Consider the following 20,247-nt stretch of genomic DNA (forward strand, 5'->3'; position numbering starts at 1 on the left):
TGCCAGGAATGTTACAGGCTTTGGCAGACGGGACCAGAGAGAAGAAAGCCACCGGAAGCCAAACAGCATCTCCCTCTTCGAAGAACAGGTTGGGTTCTTAAGAAAGAGGGCTCCAGGAGGCAAGGTCCAGAGGGGCTGGTGGGCTCTGGGGCAGGCGGAGAGCCACCACACCGGACACCTCGGCTGTGGTGGCTCAGCGGCACTCCAGGCAGTCTTGGTCGGGCATGTCGGGGATGCCACCATGCACATCTGGGTACAGATCAGACCAGAGAGAGCGATGCACCAGGGGCAGTGGATTCCCCAGCCCCAGGCAGAACTAAACGATGCAGAGACAGCAGAGCTGCACTCCACTCCCTCGGGCTGATGAATCTCCACAATGTACACTGATAAAATGATACAGTCCACTCAGGAAACCAGGAGGGAAATCCACGAGGTGTCTACAAAGACATTCCAAAACAAACAAGCAGAGCACGGCATTCCAATCTCATGGAAAAGATTTCTTAAAGGGAGCAAAACAATTTTCAAGGGCATCTCCTTGTATTCTCAAGAAAATTCCCGAACATATAGGGTCTGTGAAGATCAGATAGCAAAGTAAAATGGAAAAAACAAAATTAGCATCTGGCCAAGAGTCTTGAAAAAGAAAATGGGAACTGAACGAGATATGGAAAAATAACCAATCTCAAAATACAGTAGCAAAACGAATACTTGCTAGAAACCATACAAAGCAACACTGATTCTGCAGAAACCGAGTCAGGGATGTGGACGGCAAACGCGGTAAGTCCTTCCCAAGAAAGAGACCAAAACCGCGAGACAACCGTGAACATGGAGGATGCTGAGCAGCACACACCCCCCAGGCAGGGCTCCTGAGAGAGAGCCCGCTGTCTCTGGCCCAGGAAGGACCCAGGACGGCAGGCCCAGAGCAACCCCTGAGTGCCGGGCGAAACTCGGGTGGAAGGACCCACACCACAGGGCTACTGGTGACAGGATCAGGGTGGGCTCTTACAGCCTCAAATCCAAACCTGGAACCACAGGTAAATAAATGGCCAGTCAACTCAACACCCAGGCGCCTAAAAGGACCAGGAGGGTGGGAGGTTACCCACCCCCATGTACATGCCCACGGTCTTTTTAACTACTGCTGAGAAGAGCAGAAGAGCTTGTGCGAAACTTCCGCCAAATAGGAAGCTTCAAATCACAGAACATCACTTGCCTGCAGGCGAAGTACCCACTGGGGATACTTCTCCACTCGGGGAGACCTGCCTGCTGCCTCCCCCCTCCCTCCCTCCAGCCCTAGGAGGAGGCGCGGGAAGCACCGGTCACGGTCCCAGTGCATTCAGGACCGTCACTGCAACCGAGACCTTCCGCGAGAAGGGGGGCCGACTCACCCTGTCCCAGCTGAAGCACAGGCCCAGCCGGTCCAGCTGCTTCCTCATGTGCTTGATGTTGCTGCAGAACAGAGGGAAGAGGTGTGGCTGTTAGGGGAGCGGAGGCCACGAACCAGCTGGGCTTTGAAAACGTAAAGGGTAACTGGGAAAAGTCTAGATTATTCCAAAAGGCTTTAAGTGTTGTTTTGCCCTAGCCAAAAAAAAAAAAAATCACTAGGAATCAGTTAAAATGTCAGCATGTTAGAAGATACCTATTCCTTGAAATCAGACAGAATCTAATAAAAACCACAACGGTCTTGGCCCTGGAATGGGCCCTTCAAGCAGCTCCTTTGAAACAGGCACTCCTGTGGCCCACCCACAGGTATGTCTGTAATCTGCACAGACAGGAGCCAAACACTTACAAGTATAAGATCCACTGAAGAGAAAAAGAAAATCTTCACATACAAGCCGTGGCAATACTAAAGCAATCTGATTTAGTGCTTTGTTCATCGAAATGCAAATCATCAGGGGAGAGGGAGAGAAGCGAATTAATCAGCCTTAATATAAAATAAGGAAATATCATTTTTTCCTTTTGTTAGAGAAAAAGGACTAACTCCCTGACTCTGCCTCCTCTCTTAGCTCAAGCAGCCTGAACATCGGAAAAGCCGTGAAAAAACTCCAGGCAATCTCCGATTAGCCAACAGTAGCCTATTTTATTCCAGGACTTGGGCTAAGCATTTTTGCAGAAAAGTGCTTTCTACTGACTAAATGTTTGTGACCTCCACAATTGAAACCTAACCCCCAGCATGCTGGCGTTAGGAGGTGGTGTCTTTGGGAGGTGATCAGGTCGTGAGCCCTCGTGAATGGGGTTTTGTGTCCTTATAAAAGGGACCCCAGAGAGCTCCCTTGCCCCTTCCACTGTGTGAGGACACAGAGAGGAGACGGCCATTGCGCCCTGGAGGAGGGTCTAACTGGACACCTTGACCTTGGACTTCCCGACCTCCAGACCTAAGAAACAAATGTGTTGTTTCTGAGCCACCCAGGCTGATGCCGTTGTCACGGCAGCCAAGGCAGTGCTTCGCAGGAACTATGACCACCCTTCTTTAGAGATACACAAACTGAGGCACAGATCCGCCAGCAGGAAGGCGAGGCAGGCCCTGCGCCGAGGTGGCCGACTCAGGGCCATCTTCCTCCTCGCTGTTCGGCAGCGGGGGCTGGCGGCCCTTCCCTGTAAAAGGCTAGACGGGGGTGTTTCCAGCTTCGTGAGCCGCATGGCCCTTCGCAACTGCTCCCCTCTGCCACTGCCTCGTGAAGGCAGCCGTGGACAAAGTGTCAACCAGTGGCTGTGGCTGTGTTCCAATAAAACTTTATTCACAAAACCGAGCAACCCTTGGTCTAACTTACACCAAACGTATGCCCTGTTTGATCTGTTTTATTTGATCATCGTTTCCTCCAGGGGAGCGGATGGTGCAGTGGATGTTTTCACAGTGTGGACTCGGTCAACTTAAAGCAGAGAAGGTGGGGACCCTGGGGACGGGCACCAGAACTGCACCTCCCTCCGCATCTCAGGGTGGCGGGGAGCCCCAGACCTTTGTGAAAGAAGCGGATGGGGGAGGGCCTAGAACATTCTGCTGGGTTCTGGCATGAGGCCCTCCAGCCAGGATCTGGAGGGAGAGGGGTGGACAGGAAGCCTGGGGGATGGGAGGGCCTGGGAGTGGGCCCCTTGGCAGAAAGCCATGCCCAGAACCAACTGACCATCTGTTTCTATGTTGAGTGGCTAAGTTCCTCTTGCTCCAAAGTGGTGACAGCAAAAACTTAACAGACTTTTCAGAGAAAATGACACTGTGGAATTTGGGCCTAGCTCAAACAATGGTCACGGAGATGAGAAGCATGTTAGAAACTTATCACCTGCAACCCTCTCCTCCTCGTCGTCCTTCCAAAGGCACATGCTCAGCAGAAGAATAACTTCGTAAATGACAGAGCATCGGAACGAACGCAGGAGTGACCGACCACCCGAAGCCCTTTGTGGCTCTCAGACAAGAGCTGAGAGCACAGACAGACAAGAGCCGAGAGCACAGACAGACAAGAGCCGAGAGCGCAGAGAGACCGGCCCCGGTGGACACGACCCTGATCCTCGCTCGGCAGAGCTGCAACGTTTACTTCACTCCGCCTTCCCATTCTCCTGCACAGACTCACCAGACAAAGGTGCTTCTGCACACAGGTGTGTGGCTGTGTCCGTGATACATACCTCTGCGTCCAGCTTCCCGGGTGCAGCTTCCTCTCGATGGCGGCGTTCTCGGCGGGCAGTCCGAACGCGTCCCACCCCATGGGATTGATGACCTGGCGCCCGGAGAGAAACAATCAGGCATGGCAGACTGCGAGCACCTGTGTGAGCCTTCTCCTGTGGGCGGTGCACGGGCGCTCTCTCCTACCAGCGTGCCCTATCGCCTTCTGGGGGTTTAAAACATGCCGTGGGAAGCCAGCTCGCTCCCTCTGACACACGCACAGGGGAGGGTGTATTATAAGGTCACACGCCAACGCACCGACAGCAGTGGTCTCTGAGCAGGCGTTTTCTTGACTGCTCTTGGTTTTCTTCTTCTAATCTGCATTGTCCATGACCAACCGGAACTGCTTTTCTTAAATTATAAAAAGTTTCTTTCCATCTCAGAAATATGTGTCTATAAAAATGTACTGTCTTTCAAAATGCTCACCCTGCATCAGGCTTACGTTCCGACGAAGGGGCTGTGCTACCTGATACAGCAGCCACGGAGCCACGGGTGGTCAGATACACTTAAGTTCAATAAAAATCTCAGTTCCTCAGCTGCAGTAACCACCTTGCAAGCGTGCAGTGCCCACTCTGAATCACTTCCTTAAGACATTTCTGTTCGTCAAAGAACAAGGTCCTAAGACCATAGAGCTCAGAAGCTTTCGTGATGCATCCTCCACCCCCACCCCTTATCTGACACTTTCCACAACTGTGGCCCAGCAAGCGTGCGCCGCTGAGCTAGGTCACACCAGAAACTATGCCCTTAAGCCAGGACAGGCCAGCAGGGCTTCAGTTCTGCCAACGGACAAGTGACAGGTCAGCCGGCAGCTTCCATAGCAAGTTCTGTCACCCTCACCCACGTGCCGTGAACGGGAACACCAGCCCGAACCATGTGCTGTGGCCTCCAGGGCCAGCCCCGGACGGCCGGGCTCTCTACCCACCGCCAGGACGGACACCTGCTTCAACACCTCGGACCTCTCCCCCCTTCCGTGCTGCTGGTTTCAGCCACGAGGGCCCAGACGCAGCTTCTCTTCCAGCCACGTTTCTGAGGCTGCCTGCGGGGTAGGCGGACCCACGGCGGTGCTAATACTTCTAGGCAACCGCCCCCTCCAGCCGGCCCTCGTACTTGCTATCAGGTTCACAGCCCGTCCACCGCCGTGAGCTGGGCGGGTGGGCTGGAGGGCTGGCTGGTTTGGGAGCACACACATCTATCTCCTTGGGACAGTGACGAGTTCTCGGAGCTACTTGCTGCCACCCCCCCTCACCCATGCATGTGACGACGGGGCATTTTCCACTAAAGGTGTGGACAGGTCTTGTTTCTTTTATGAGTAACTTTCCCCCATTACTGACGTAACCAACGTTCGCTATGAGTAACTTCGTACACACAGAAAAATATTCACGAGAAAATAACTCTCATCTGTCATTCTACCACACAGCCACACACAACCTGTTAAATTGGGTAAATTTATACCCAATGTTTAACAATTGGGTATGGTTTCCCTGCTTTTTTCCGCTGTGCACCTAGAGTGTTCTTCCACCTTTCTGCTTGGCCCGAGGGCTCTCCGAGGTGCAACACTGCGCACGCACCAGGTCCTTCAGGACTTACGATCGAAGTGCCCCGACCTGGACGCACCCTCCCGCCCCAGGTCCCAGATCTGCGCTCTCCCCGGCCCCTCTTAGCGGGCAGCAGTGAGAGAACGGGATTGTCCCACCCGAGCAGCGGAGACTGTGCCTCTCACCCCACAGCCGCTCCGACTCCGCAGGCTAGTGAGCGGGAGAGGCCGAGGAAGGCGCACTCCCAGGACGATGTGCGGTGGAGGGGACCGGTCCCAAACCCAAACCCGCTACTTCCTGGCAACTCGACCTGAGGCCCACGGCGGACTCTGCGTCCCGGCTAGAAAGTGCGACTGAAAGCAGCCACGTCGAACTGTTGAGGGGCACACGTCACGATGTCCGTGGGGCGTCCAGCACGGTGCCGGCCCCCAGCCAATGGCAGCACGGGCTGTCGTCACTGCTGCTGTCACCAGCTTCCCTGACCTTCGTCACCTCACGGTTCCCTGGTCAAGGGTGCGCGTCCCTGGTTCCCCATCCAGGTTTCAGCCCATGTCTCTTTGGCCACAACAGGTAGGGACACACCCTCTTCTATGGACACTCCTGAGAGCGGGTTACCTGCAACGAGCCTCTGCAGCAGCTGGTGCCAGGCACTGGCTGTTCTTAACCAAATGGAACAGACCACGAGGCTCAGCGGGCTGGCTGGCTGGCTACCTGGCCTTCTTGTCTGCACAAGGGGCCCAGGGCCCTCCTTTCCCACATGCTAACGGCGCACATTAGGTGCTTCGCTGGAAAGCAGCCCGGCTGCTCTTGCCACAGCCGCCTGGACCAGGCAGAGCCCACGAGGGGACGGCAGCCATCCATCTGTGTGCCGGGCAGGAAGGGGCTGGCCTCTGACTGCCGTGGACAAAGGCACCGCTGGGCAGATCTGGCTGCCCTGGGGTTGGTGGTGGGGTGGACCCGCTCAGATCTGCTTACTGGAAGCGATATACATGGGCCTGGCGAACAGAAAATGCTGAGATCTGTCCGGCTTGCTGACGCGCCCGGGACGCTGGCCTGTGCGTCCTGAGCTGTGCTTCCCGGCCTGGCGAGCCTGGGAAGTCCCTGGCGAGCTCTGGGTTGGCAGCCTGACGCGACAGGACCCCCCAGCTGCGTCCCCTCAGTCCCTGTACCTGCCCCGTCCCGGGGTCAGTCTGCATAGGCTTCTCCTTTCTTATTTACTGGATGTTTCTCACATTACAAAGGTAACACGGGCTTATTTCAACGAGGAAATGACACAACGCCTGATCCACAAAGGCGAAGAAGCCACACTGCTCCTCCTGGCCTCTGGCCCTGTTCTCACGCCCTTGATGTAGCGACAGCAGCGGCCTCTGCATCTCCAGGCGAACACAGATGTACAAACGCATGTGCACGCCCCCAGGAGCCTGCTGGCTTCTTTTTATGGAAACAAAACCTGTGAGACACTAGTTTATGACCTTCTCTTTTCACTTAACAAGTCATAGACATCTGTACAAAATACATATGCAGGCATGTCCACATACACGTCTTTTTTAAAAATGCTAACATCCCTTGGGTGCACCTACTGCACGCAGTTTTAGGAACCTGACCGGACACAACCCAACCCAGCGGATCCTCTCGGCCGTAGGGCTCTTCCCCCTGTTCTGTGTGGCTGGGCCGGAGTGCTCCATCCTTCCCCGCAGAACCCTCCCCTTCTGGGAAACTGCCCCTCTCCCAACCTCATACACTGCAAGGACCGTCCGCTGCAAAACCTGTCCCTCTGGCTACAGAGGGAGGCCCGTGCCGGGGTCCCTCTCCAAGCCTGACTGCTGTCTGGGGCGGGGTTTGTGCGACAGAGACCAGGACGATGAGGGCACACCCCTTCCCTTTCCTCCTCGGTCAGGGCAAACAAGGACAGGAGACAGGGCTCCGGGTGGCCCGGCCTTCCTCCGGGTGCAGAGGTCTGAGAGAACAGAGCAGGCAGGTGGACAGAGGCGGACGAGACCCACGGGCTGCGAGGGCCTGGCCCCCAAGCCAGCGGGCCTGGCACCTGCAGCATCTCCTTTGACTCTGGAAGTTCTCCCGGATCTGGAGAACAATGAAACCTCCCTTTTTGCATAAACTGGTCCGGGCTGGGTTTCAGCCCCGAGCAGCTAAGAATCCCAACGAAAACAGACGCCCTCTGGGATACAGCTTTCTCCTGAGTACGGTGTAATCCAGAGATGAAAAGCATTCCTACTAAGGGTCATGGTTTTTCCTCTCTTTTCAATTATTATGAGCTAAAAAAAAAAATTCCATGCAGAGGACACGTGCTGGATTACCAGAGAGTCCTGCAATACTTCCATGGACAATGCTGCTCCCAGATGCGCTTCGGTCCCCCTGGGGCTGCCTCGCCAGCAGGATGAGGGGACTGCTGCGTGACCTCGAGAAAGGGGGACCTCGATCGCCACTCAGTGTCTGTGCTGGAGCTGCCAAATGGCAAGAGGCCACTGTTTCTACCTACTGACATTCTGTAGGTGCCGTGCGCATTTCTCATGCAGTCAACACAGCAGACAGCCACAGAAGAACCCGTCCGGATTTATGGAATATACCCGTTCGTTTCCATTGTTGTTGTCAGATGAAATTACCGTAGAAAGAGATGTTAGCTCGCAGGCTGCCCGAGCTGTCTGCAAAGATAAAGCCAGAGCCCCGGCTGGTGGAGCAGCTGGCTGGCGTGTCATGCCACACGCTGCAAGGCTGGGGGTTCGATTTCCAGTCAGGGGGCGCAGGGGAGGCACCCGATCAATGCTTCTATCTCAAATCGATTTTTCTCTCTCCCTCCTTCTCTCTCCTTCGCTCCCCTCCACTTCCACCGCCCCTTCCTCTCTCCCTAAAATCAATAAACACACCCTCAGGTGAGGATTAAATAAATAAAGCCAGAAGAATCTCAAAGCATCTCAACATGAAGTTCATATTCCCACCAAAAAAAAATTAACAAAGAAAAACAAGTGTCTGTCCTAGGATACAGGGTGCAAGAAGGCCCTTTTGCTCCTTGAAGTCAAGACAGTTCCTGCCACCGTGGGCTGCGTCCCGGGGACCAGTGTTTCTGTGAGCCGCGTGTGTGTGACACCGGAAAGGACCCCACGGGTCCCACCGCCTGGGTTTTCCAGCCGCAGCAACCGGGGCAGGTCGCAGCGTCCAGGCCCTAACAAGACGGCTCGCTGCTGCCCGGGGCGTGCGAGCGAGGCCCTGCAGCAGGGCTGCCCCCGGCCGCACGTTCTACCCGCTGGTCCGGCTGCGGCGGCGGCTCACCGCCGAGAAAGACACGGCGTCGGGCGCTCCCTCGGCGGGTCTCCTCCGAGTCTCGGTCTCGCACGGCGTCCAGACCGAAGACCCCCCTTCTCGGTGTGACCCCCGCTGACTGGTCTGTGACTTCTCCGCGGCCGAGCCCCTCACAAGCGTTCGCCGCAGCAACTCGCACCTCTGCTTTCTAGCTCCCAAATCCCCACTCCTCTCCTCCTGTCACCGTAACACGGTTTAACCCTGTCACCGCGCCACGAGAAACGTGTGCCAGCGAGGCGATCTGTTCTAAAACAAAAACCGAAGACTCCCCAGCCTCGGGATTTCTGTGCCAGGGCCGCCCGAGCCCTCTCAGGTCCCTAGGACTTAACCCCTTCTCAGATGCTGTCGGCAGAACGCTTTCTGCAGAGCGGAATCAGGAGAAAGTCCCGGCAGCTGGGAGCTGCAAATCTGTAAAACAAACTTCCAGAGTGTGAAAAATCATCATTTCCAGCGCTGCTTCTAACAGATATTCTAAGTCTTTGAAAAGTGAGTGAGAAGCCAAGCAGATAGCAATACCGCCCAGGACTTTGCGAGAGCTGGACCCCGCCCCCCGCCCCCCTGCCCCACCAGACAGGAGACACGGGGGGAGGGAGCAGCGCTCAAGGGGCTCAAGGCTGAGGTCAGGTGCGGGAGCTGAAGCCAGCAGGCCCGCCCAGACGGGGCTGGGCGATGCAGGGGGCCCTCACCAGGCCGGAGAGAAATGCCCTGCCTTCGCCTGGCCTCTCGCCTGCAGTTCTGCCAGAAGCTCTCATCAGCCAGGACCAGCCAGAGGCCGGCCGGCACCAGAGCTTGGGAAGCGTGGCCTGCGGGGGTCTGTCCCTCTGCCACCCACAGCAAAGCGGGGGACGGTCTGACAGCAAGCTGGCCGAGGCCCAGCCCGGGAACACCAGCAGGACTGCAACCTCCCAGGGTTCTTGACATTGGAGAGGCGTTGGGACCACTACTGACCAGGGGCAGACCCAGGATGGGGGCCCTGGAGCCCCACCCGGAGCGGGCCAGGAGCCGAGACCTGGGAGCCGGGTCTGGGCCTGCCTCCAGCGCAGCGGACACAGCCACCCACCTGACCGCGGTGGGCCCTGCCGCCTCCCCCCATCCCCCAGGGGGAGCTGTGGCCTCTCGGGGCTGTCAGGCAGGATGGACAGCGGCAGGCTAGGAGAAGGGACCCGGCAGAGGGCACCACTACCTGTGACGACACATGGACAGGGCTCCGCGGGGGCAAACTGGAAAATGCCAGGGAGGGCCCCCCAGCAGGGCCTGGTGAGGCGGGGGTGGTCCGAGGGGGCTGCTGCCGCCTTTCAAAGGCTCCTGTATTCTAAAGGGGGACTGTGAGATTTTATGTTCAATTGTAAAATGCTTCTCTCTCAGAAGGAGGAAAATGAAAGAACAAAGGTACAAAAGGCGCAGTTCTCCCTCCCACCCAGGAATCGGACGGAACGAGTGGAGTCCGCGGACAACCCTGGAGAGAGACCAGGAGGCCGGGGCAGCGGCCGGGCTGCCCTCCCCGCGAGAGACGCGCACAGGACGGCCGGAGAGTCCCCCAGTCTCCCTCTCGGCCGGAAACAAACTTTACGTCTGAAACCACTTCAGCTTCTAATCGACAGCAACCATGGTTACTACTTCTCAAAAAAAAACCCAAAACTGCTATTTTCAGAGAGGGCCATGGCTTTTCCGGAGTAGATGAAGCACTTTACTTCCAAGAAATGAGAAACGCGACGTTCAATGGTGTTTCGCGAGTGTAATAACCCACCGTGACTACGGATCGGGAATCAAAGGCGAGGGGACCACACTTCAGGGAGAAACACGTCCCGGCGACGGCGCCCCAGCCCGAGCAGGGGGGACCTCCCGTGGGAACGTGGGGCGCCGTGACGGGCAGAGACATCGGCCGCCTTCCAGTTCCTTCTCTTCCTCAGATCACGTGGAGGCCATAAGCTCCAGACACGCACTTTCTCCGTCCGGACACCGCAGAGACCTGGAGATCCGAGAACTCGGGGCCGCGCCCTGCATGCCGGGCTCTTCGCACACGCCTGCTGGTGCACGGGCAAACCGGAACCGATGAACCGCGCGTGGTGAACGACGGCTCACTGGCTAAGGAGCCCCCTCCCTGCCTGGTATTCACGGGTGACGACGACGGTGTGATCACGCAGCGGCCAGACACGCGGCCTCCGTGTCCCTCCTCCTCCTCCGCGGGGAACAGCAGAGAGGCCCGAGCAGAGGCTCTACCGGGCGGTGCTACGGTGCTTCTCGGCTAAGGCCCGTGAGCTGAGTCCGTGAGGGGGACGTGGCAGGGGCGTGCCTTGATCCCCCGCTTCTGGCCCCGAAGGTGCTGGGGAGACTGGCTGGGGTGGGAGGTGGGTAATTTTATTTCCCAACCATCTGTGCGCACAACAGATGAAAACACAACCAAGTCGCCATATGGTGCTGAGCTCCAAATGTGTCACCAGACACCGTGTGAGTGTGCGAGGGACCGGCCGGCGGCGCGGCCTCTCCCGGGCTCGGAGCGGCCGCTGCTCACACACCCCAGCCCTGGCACGGCTGCACTGGGGCTCCGGCCAACCGGGCCGCACCGGGAAATCGCCTCCGAGTCTTCAAAGGGTTTTCTCCCGGGTCATCTCACGTGACCCTTGCCACGAAGCTGTGAAGTGGGAGGCAGGTCGGCCTCTGCTGTTGGCGAAAGGCCCCCGGTTCCTGATCGATGAGTTCATCACCCCCAAGTCGCCACCCCGTCCCCTTGTAAAGTCCACGTGGGATCTCCTTGCGTGTCTGGTCCGCGGCTGTGGCTCCAGTTTCCCCCCAGAGAGCAGCGACGCCCGGGGCTTTCGGGCGCCTCCCCACACACAGGGGCACGGGGACCCCTCACACTCCTGCCTCGGCTCCCTCCTCCGCACAACCGACCCGCTACTACGGGAGGAAGCCGAAGTAGAAGCACACACACTGGAACTTTCCAAGTCCTCGCTCTCGGTCTTCACTGACAATCTGCGGGCTGGCCGGGCCCAAAGCACGCGAGGGCACACCACGGACTGGGAGAAGGTATGTGCGTGGCTAGCGAACCACGAACCGATGACCCGGACCATACAGAGAAGTCTTGCAGACCAACACGGAGGAAGACAGACCACCCACGAGGAAGCTGACAAGTCACGTGGGCCAGCCCACCGGAGAAGAGGAAACTTAAGGAGACATGAAAATATCTCAGCGGCACTAGGACAGGACTCAGAGAAACGGGAATTAAAAACACAATTAGATACCCTTTCCTGTCTACCAAATTAGCAAAGGTCAGAGTCTAACACTAATAAGTAACGTCAAAAACTTTAGGCAGTAAGACACGTCATTGGCTGCCGGTGGGGGTCTGCATCGGCACCAACCTTGGGCGGGGGCGCAGTCTGACGAGCTGACCCAGCGAGTCCGGGACACAACGCTCTCGGGGGGCCATGATCCGAAACGGCCTAAAACTCCACCGATGTGGGAACGGGTCAGTAACCATGGCCACAATTAGACAGCACCTGGACCGGATGAACTAACTCTAGAAACACAGGAAAAATCTTGAAACAAAATACTGAGTGGAAAAAATATGCAAAGTATTAAATAAGCTATCTCTGATATAAAATTAAACACACACAACTACATAGAAGTGTGTGTGTGTGTCCTTAAACAATACACAGAGTGAAAGCATGAGAGCAGGAGGCCAGGACACACACGGCCTTCGCACAGAGGTTACTTTGAATCGAAGGACTGAAGTCCGACCGTGGAGAGGCACCAAAGTACCTGCAACATTAGAAAAGAAAAAAAAGCAGAGGCGAATATGAGTAACTGGTAACATCTATTATACCGGGACGGCCAGCCCAGGCATTTGGATGAAGTCCTCTGTACCTCTGTGCTGGAAATGTTTATAGCCTTTAAGAATACACTATTCAAACCACAGAAGACAGATGAGACGACCCAGACAAAGTGGACGGAGGGGAAAAAGAAGGCAGTCCAGACCAGCATCCGAGGTGGGATGGCCCAATTCACCGCGAAACGCTCAAACTGACACAAAGAATCAGAAGACCTGAACCGTGCTGACCACATTCCAGAAACAGCATCTGTCATTGCAGAACCCCCCACAAGGAACGCTCCCGGCCGCGGGCCGTCCCTGGGGAGCGCCATCAAACAACAGGGGAGAAGTGACACAGGGCGCTGTCAGAGAATGGGGCCCGGTGACCCTGACGTCAGACAGACACGCTGCGGAAAAGTACACGTCGGTGTCTCTCGTGCACACAGGGGTGTTAACGAATGGATACAGCAGGACGTACATCACAAACACATCCTGTCGCCCTAACCGGTGTGGCTCAGTGGACTGGGCATCGTCCTGCAAAGCGAAAGGCCGTCGGTTCGATTCCTGGCCAGGGCACGTGCCTGGGTTGTGGGTTCAATCCCCAAGTCAGTCCCCAAGAGGCAATGATCAATGTTTCTCTGTCACATCGATGTTTCTCTCTCTCTCTCTCTCCCTTCCGTCCCCTCTCTCTGAAAATAAAATCTTAAAAAAAAAAAAAAAGAACATCACACAGCATGCTCCAGACGGGAGAGAACGGGGATTCACTCACTCAACGGCGGTGAATGGCCTCCCAGAGGAACTCAGATCAGTGTAAGTGGGAGTCGCAGTTACCACGGCCGAGGGGATGATCCTGTGCTAGACACACGGGCACTGACTCACTTAACCTGCACAACAGCCCCCGAGGGAGGAGCTGCTACTGTCCCTACTGCAAAGATGGGGGAGGGGGTTCCGAGACATTAGGTGACTTGTGCGGGGTCGCTCAGCTGGAACGCAGTGGGACGGGGTTCGAGCCCAGGCTGCCCACCTCTGGGAGCCAGCCCGACCCGGGGCCTCTGTTGCTGCAGGCGACTCCGTGTCTTGTCCTTTGGGCCTGAGCTGCCTGCAGGGGCCCCGGTCCCTCTGGGCCTGGGGCTCCGCCTTGACCTTTCTCTGTAATCCCTCCTCCACCCAAGGGTGTTAGAAGCCCGTCTACACCAACCCCCCAAACCACCTATCTGCTACCGGGCTTCCCCTTCTTTACCATAAATGTACAGTTTTTCTGTAAAAGGTTTATCTTCAGCGATCCGCCTGCATTTGCACATTGTCTAAGACAAGTTGGATGAGTAAAGAAAAAATAAGAAAAATCTAGTTGAGGAATCACAGTTAGATCAAGAATTATACTTCGGGCAAAGAGCCAATTCATTCCCCAGTGCCTCTTTCTAATAAACACAGCGGGAAAGATGGAGAGCGCTGTCCGGGGGAAGTGACATCTGGCATAAACCAGGGGGACTAGAACCTGGGGGCCGTCTTCGCGCAGAACACGAACCTCTGCGCCTGAGCGTCTGGAGTCACTAACTCTTCCCGGGACGAACAGGCACCCAGACCTGACTTCCTTTTTAGGGAGACTTCTCGCTGCCAGTGTCATTCCGGCATAAATTTTCACACCAACTGTGACAAGGATGCACTTGTCTTTCTAGAAGAGTGTCTTTACAGAGGACGGGGAGGTGGCAGATGCGGCTTGCACAGGCCCTGACCGGTTCAGCCCGGCCAGCGAGAGAGCCCATTACTGACCAGCAGTGGCCTCCCCACTCCCACCCCCCACCCCGAGGGAAACGCCCTGAGCTGTGGTGCTCGCTGGTTTCCACTGTGCAGAAACCCCCAACACGTTGGATTTCCAGCTACTCGGGTGACTCAGAAACACGGAGTCGGGCACAGAGATGCGCAGGGGCTCTCGGGAGCTGGGCTGTGCTGCCACTGACGGCTGCCACCATGTGCCGGGTACGTGCCGAGTGCCCCAGTCATCCTCCTCTCTAAATCCTTGTTGCAGGCCAATGGGCGGGTACTATTGGATCTCCACTTTGCACAGGAGAGAAACAAGGCCGTAGAGAAGTTAAGGACCTAGTCAAAGGTCACACGGGAAGTGTAAAGAGCCGGCACTCTAACCCTGGCCGGCACTCTAACCCTGGCCGTCTGGTTCCCTGGGCCATGCTCTCAGGCCCTCTTCGAGCCTGCCTCTCTTTGCGTAGTTCAAGAAGGTCACTAACCAGTAGAGGGCAGCCCTGGCTGGTGTGGCTCAGGGGATTAAGCGCTGGTCTGTGAACCAAAGGGTCACTGGATCGATTCCCAGTCAGGGCACATGCCTGGGTTGTGGGCCAGGTCCCTGGTTGGGGTGTATAAGAGGCAACTAGTCCATGTACCTCTCACACATCGATGTTTCTCTCCCTCCCCTTCCCCTTTCCTTCCTCTCTCTCTAAAAATAAATAAACCTTTTTTAAAAAGCAAGTCTCACCTCACCCCCAGAGCTCGGTCAGGTGGCCCCTCTTCAGCGGAGCCTTTCCCAACTCCCCCAGAGTTGTCACTCCCCAAATATTCTCTCCTTACAGAAGTTTCACCTACTCCATTATGAAGTAAATCCACACGGACTAGACAGCACAGAAAAGATCAAATACAAAGAGAAGCATTTCCCTGTGGCCCCGCCTCCTAGTCACAGCCCTCCATCCACATTTACACTACCGGACCCATCCCCCGCAACAGTGATTCTCTCTTCACGTTGCACCCCCACCAGACGGGGAACCCCTCCTGGGGAGACCCCACGTGCTACCCACATTGTGGCTACCCCGCTCCACCCACCTCCACCCCCAGCACAACACCCAACACACGGTGGCCCCCCACCAATCAATTAATTAATCCAGATGCTTTACTACAATGCCTTCCAATTCACCAAAGGAAACACTGAGCTGTTCACATTTATCCTCAAAGCTAATCTCATCTTTTTTTTTTACTGCATTTTTTTGTTTCATTACCATTTAGACCCCTTGACCCCGCTCATCTCGTCTCGGCTGAATGAGTGGGTTTCTCCGCACGCCCTGAGCACACCTCACGGCGCTCCGGTGGTCCCCGGGCGAGGCGCCCGCCCTCACCTGCATCCCTCGCATCCTCTGGAACCGCGCGATGGCGTCACTGATGGTGTACACGCGCACGTGGCCCATGTGCAGCTTGCCGGAAGGGTAGGGGAACATGGAGAGCACGTAGAACTTGGGCTTGGACCTCTAGGAGAGAAGGACAGAAGACGACAGGGAGCGTGTTTACTAAGCGATTCCTGGGAACCCGCCCGCACGGAGCAGTGGGCGCGCGCCTGCCCGAAGGTACCCACCGTGAGAAGGTCCTTTTGCAAAAACCGTCCCCGTACTATAAGCTGACAGAAACGTCCACATCCAAATTCAAAGCCCTGGTTTGAGCTAAAAGAATGTCCAAAATATGCCGTACACCCTCAAAGTGCTAATTACTCATCTATATTTTTAATCTTCTTTTTTTCTCTTTTAAAAGCTTCTCTCTAAGACAGCTTCCATGTAGGTCTTAGGGAGCTGGATGTTTTCCCGAATGCAGCTCTAGCGCACACGCGTGTAATTCAAGGAAGCGACAGTGAACCCCAGGTGTGACGGCCCCACAAAGGAGCCCCTTCCGAAGTCCCCGGAGCTGCAGGCAGACGTGGCCTTAGCAGTAAGTAACTCCGGTATCCGAAGGCACTGGTTGGGGTCCTGGGTTCTCCGCTGTGCTGTGGGCTTATCTTCGAACAGAAAAAGTGGAAACGGGGAGGAGAAGACTGTAGCCGAGGAAAGGGGAGGGCTGTGGTCTCCCGGAGGTGGGGTCTGCAGGCAGCCGCAGGCCGGGCTCACTAACGCCCCGGCTTCCAAAGACGCAGCCTCACCGTGAGAAGCACGGGAAACGGTCCGTGCGCCCCGCCCCTCGAGAATGAGCACAGGGCAGGAAGCCCTTGTGGGAACGCCGACTGGGACCCCTCGGGCCCTCCATCAGTGAATGGGGAGTGCGGGCCCAAGTCCGTGCGCACCAGCAGGGGGCTCCGGAGGGAGGTGGTGGTCATTTCACAGGCCCCTCAGCGGGGACCTGTCGCCCAAGGGCGAGGGCTGTGTTTAACCATCTCTTTCCCCCACTCCCGTCCCCCCGCCCCCCCGCAAAGTTTAGTAACTACTGGATAAATGAAGGCAGGTTATTTATTCTGTTCACACTGCTCCCGTAATGAAACCCGGGCATTTTCCCCAGCAAACCCCACGGATCCTGCCCAGCAGGAAGGACTGCCCGCCCTGCCCGTGGGGAAGAAGGCGCTCCTCTGAAGAAAGGCGGCAGCCGCTTCTGCCTGATCACTAGGGGTCGGGACCGTCTGGTGCTGGACCTGCTTCAGCCACTTCTGCCGTCTGGGTCTCCCTTTCTGCCCTGACTCCCCGCCGAGAGCTCTCCCGGAGTTCTCTCAGGCTTTGCTTCCCCCAGGCAAATAAAAACAAACGCAAAACAGGATATTCATAACCACTGCCTTGTGTCCGTGTTGGGGGAATGTTGTGTTTCTTGCTAATATGTGTGTGACTGGTACCGACACAGCCAACGGCAACCGGGGGAGCAGGAGAAATGAGAAACTAGAAAAAACAGAAATCTCACCTGAGCCCTTGCTTTCAGCTTCCATCAGCAAAGAAGTCAAACTTTGTTTGTTTTTAAGATTTTACTTATTTATTTATTTTTAAAGAGAGGAGAAGAGAGGGAGAGAAACATCAATATGTGATTGCCTCTCATGCGCCCCCTACTGGGAACCTGGCCCGCAATCCAGGCATGTGCCCTGACTGGGAATCGAACCAATGACCCTTTTGTTCACACGCCGGCACTCAACCCACTGAGCCACACCAGCCAGGGCAGAAGTCAAGCTGTTAACAGAGCCACTAACCTGTGACAGAACAGACTAGAGTGGAACTTCCTCTGTCCTGCCCATCCCTAGACATGGCCAACGAGCAGTCAAGCCAGGCTGCCCGAAGGAGGGGAGGGGGCCAGGGAGTCGATACGGAGTCTGGAACTGGCCTGCACGGCCTGGAAAAGCAGCCGGGAGCGGGAGCGCTGCTGGTTTATGTAAATGGAGGTACCGCGGCACGGCATCACGCTCTTTCAGGGGAACCCGCGGGTCCGAAACTCTCAGGAAGACCTCAGGGGAGCGGGCGGGACCTGAGACTCGAGAGCCAGTGGGGACTCAGGAACCACCGTCTTCAAGAAGACAAGTAATTCTCGGCTTGTGAACGAGTCTCTCGAAGGAGGCTTGAGGCCTGAGTCCTCTAGTTGGTGCAGAGTCAGAAATAAGCGAACTACGCACCCTACTCATTTTCAGGGCCTGGGGGAAAGGGCTGGTACAGAGTTCTTGGGGACCCGGGGGCGGGGGCGAGAAAAGAAAATCCTTGATTTAAAGTATTTCTAGTATTTCGTTGTCAAGCTTTTACATTAAACCCATTTTTCTTCTATTATAATCACCTCGTTTTTACTATAGTAATCTATTTATTTTTTTATATTACGTCTATTTAACAATCAATCTTGCCCCAAACATTTGCCACACATAACTTCATTAGCATCTTCTTTCTGTATGTCTTCCAACAAAGCTTAAATTTGTGTAAAATCAAGTGACTCATTACATAGTCGCTAAGCAAAACACCAAAACAGAGTTTACAGAAGATACATAGAAAAGCATCGCTAGTAAAAGCCTTTAATATTCATGAATATTTTTACTGCAGAAAAGGTACTCGGCTTGCTGCCTGCCCCTGCCTTCTGTGCGAATTAAGTGCCTGTCCTCTGCGACAGGGGAATGCATCCCACCCTCTGTGGGTGGGAAGAAGAGAAGGAATTATGGGGGTTTGTTATAACCAAGCAGGGATAGGACTGAAAGGGAAATGTTCATAATTATGTAAAAGTGTAGGAACTTAAGCCTTTAAAGGAAATTAAGATGGTAAGCGATGGGGAAAAGATAAGTCTTTAAAAATAGGCCCCATTCTTTCTGCCAGCGTCTGACGCCAGGAGAAAGAAGTTCTGCCTCTTTGTGGATCCGGCTCCGGGGAGGAGCTTGTCGAGCTGTCGCGGAGCGGGAGGCCGGCAGAGAGAAGGGGCGCTCAAGGGGAGCCCAGAGTCCCCCCCCGTGCCCCCCCCGCGCCCCCATCTGGTCCTCGTTCTGCCACCAGCTGCGAGGCCTCAGGCAAATCCCTCCACCTTCCCAGACTCAGTTTACAATCCGTAGATCAAAGGTGACAGGTCAGAGGTGAGGCGGAAGAAGGCTCCAGGTGAAAGCTGGGAGCGTGAGGTCGGGAATCAAACCTGGGAGCAAAGGCGTCTGGGCCTGAGCCCCGGCTCTGCCGCAGGTGGGTTGTGCATCTCCACAAACCGCCAACCCCCCCTCTGGGCCTCGAGGCGCTTACCCCCAAAATCAGGGTAAAATCGCCTTCCCTCGGGGTCGTTTCAGGATTAAATGAGGAAATCAATGGACAGATGGTGCCTGACGCATAGTAATATGCTCATTAAGTGGAAGTTCTTTTTGTGATGATGATGATTAGGATAATCATGGCAAAATATTCTACTTCTAGACACTCATTGGGGTGGGTTTCAAATGTATCTAATACTAGAGTGAGGTCGATCACAGATGCTCCCGGATGCACCGGCGTCGGGCTGGACCCTCGGTCCCCGACACCACGCACGTCCACCCTCTGGCACCGTTCCTTTACATGACCCTTCAGTTTGTAAACTGTGTCCGGTCACATTTCCTCATTGGATCTTCAAAATAGTTCTGTGAGACAGATAATGTGAGCAATGTGAGGACCAAGGCGGTACATGATGTCGCCATGTTCAAACTAATTCTGGGGGCGGAGCTAGCGTCTTACTGCACAGGCTCCAGACCCCCCCCATCAGGCGCGCTCTCCGCCGTAATCACCTCCCAGATGCCGACCCGGATGGAGGGGCCGCTGGGGGATGGCTCACAACAGCCCAAAAGCTATTGACCCAATTATAGACACACAGTTTATTTTGATCCATTTCATTTTTTTTAAACCATACGCTCAAGAAGAATGAGATGTCACAAAATCAATAAGCTACAACTTCAAGACGTCTGAAAGTCACGCAATTATAGTCTAAAACCACAAGGAAAAAAGGAGAGAAAGCTCATTTCAAGCCCCTGGTTCAGAACTGAGCTGCTCCCTGAGGTCTGTTTCCAAAACACGTTTAGATGAGGCTGCTCCTGTTGCTGCGAAGGCGCTGCACTCCCTCACGCGTGAAAGGGAAGCTTTCGGTGTAACACTGCGCATTGCGTGCAGACCTTCCTGTCATCCCACCTGTTACACACTACATCTTTCTCAACCAGAGTTTCTCATCAGAGGCATCGGCTAAGGCATCTGAGCCTGCTCCGCCCCACCGCCCTCCTGCAGGCTGGCCTCCCAGAGCCGGAGCCGCCTCCAGCAGCACGCTCCATGGAAACGGGCTACAGCCAAGTACTCAAGACAATTAACTCGGGAGGAGCGCTGAGCCGAAGTGCCCGGAAGAGACGCCCACAGTCCACTTACTTGGACAGCCATTAGGGCAAAGCTGGGCCCTGCTACCCCACGCCCCCTCCCTGCCCCCAGATCATACCAGGGAAGGAAAGGCTGGTACCTTTCAAACCGTGAGGCTGAGGCGACAGAACAGGGTGGAGGCCAAGGCCACGCTAGTGGAGCGGAATCTTGGAATATGTAGCTTTGAAGTTCCACAGCTGAGGGACCCAGGTGTCTGTTCTGGAGTCTCACATCGGACCCTCCCGCATCCCTGTGCGCCCGGGCCAATGGACCAGCACCTGACACCTGCTATGGTCTCGTCTCCACGAATCTCCCCTAATGCCGCGCCAGAGTGCACACGCACCGCGGTGAAACTCCTCCAGGCGCTCTCCCCGTGTCCTTACATTT

At 55.7% G+C, this 20,247-nt stretch overlaps 1 protein-coding gene across 1 annotated transcript in view; it reads right to left on the bottom strand.

The window, feature by feature from the left end:
- The window catches only part of LARS2 (leucyl-tRNA synthetase 2, mitochondrial), a 104,361-nt gene that overhangs the window by 80,146 nt on the left and 3,968 nt on the right, over window positions 1-20,247 (bottom strand). Inside the window, exons 3-5 of the mRNA XM_045857243.1 lie at window positions 15,424-15,552; window positions 3,610-3,701; window positions 1,383-1,443 (exon numbers count right to left, since the gene is read on the bottom strand). Coding sequence (XP_045713199.1) covers window positions 1,383-1,443; window positions 3,610-3,701; window positions 15,424-15,552 — 282 coding nt within the window. The remainder of the gene's footprint in view (window positions 1-1,382; window positions 1,444-3,609; window positions 3,702-15,423; window positions 15,553-20,247) is intronic.

Source organism: Phyllostomus hastatus, unplaced genomic scaffold (assembly GCF_019186645.2).
Source record: "Phyllostomus hastatus isolate PE091 unplaced genomic scaffold, TTU_PhHast_1.1 phas_scaffold_129, whole genome shotgun sequence".
Classification (NCBI taxonomy): Eukaryota; Metazoa; Chordata; class Mammalia; order Chiroptera; family Phyllostomidae; genus Phyllostomus; species Phyllostomus hastatus.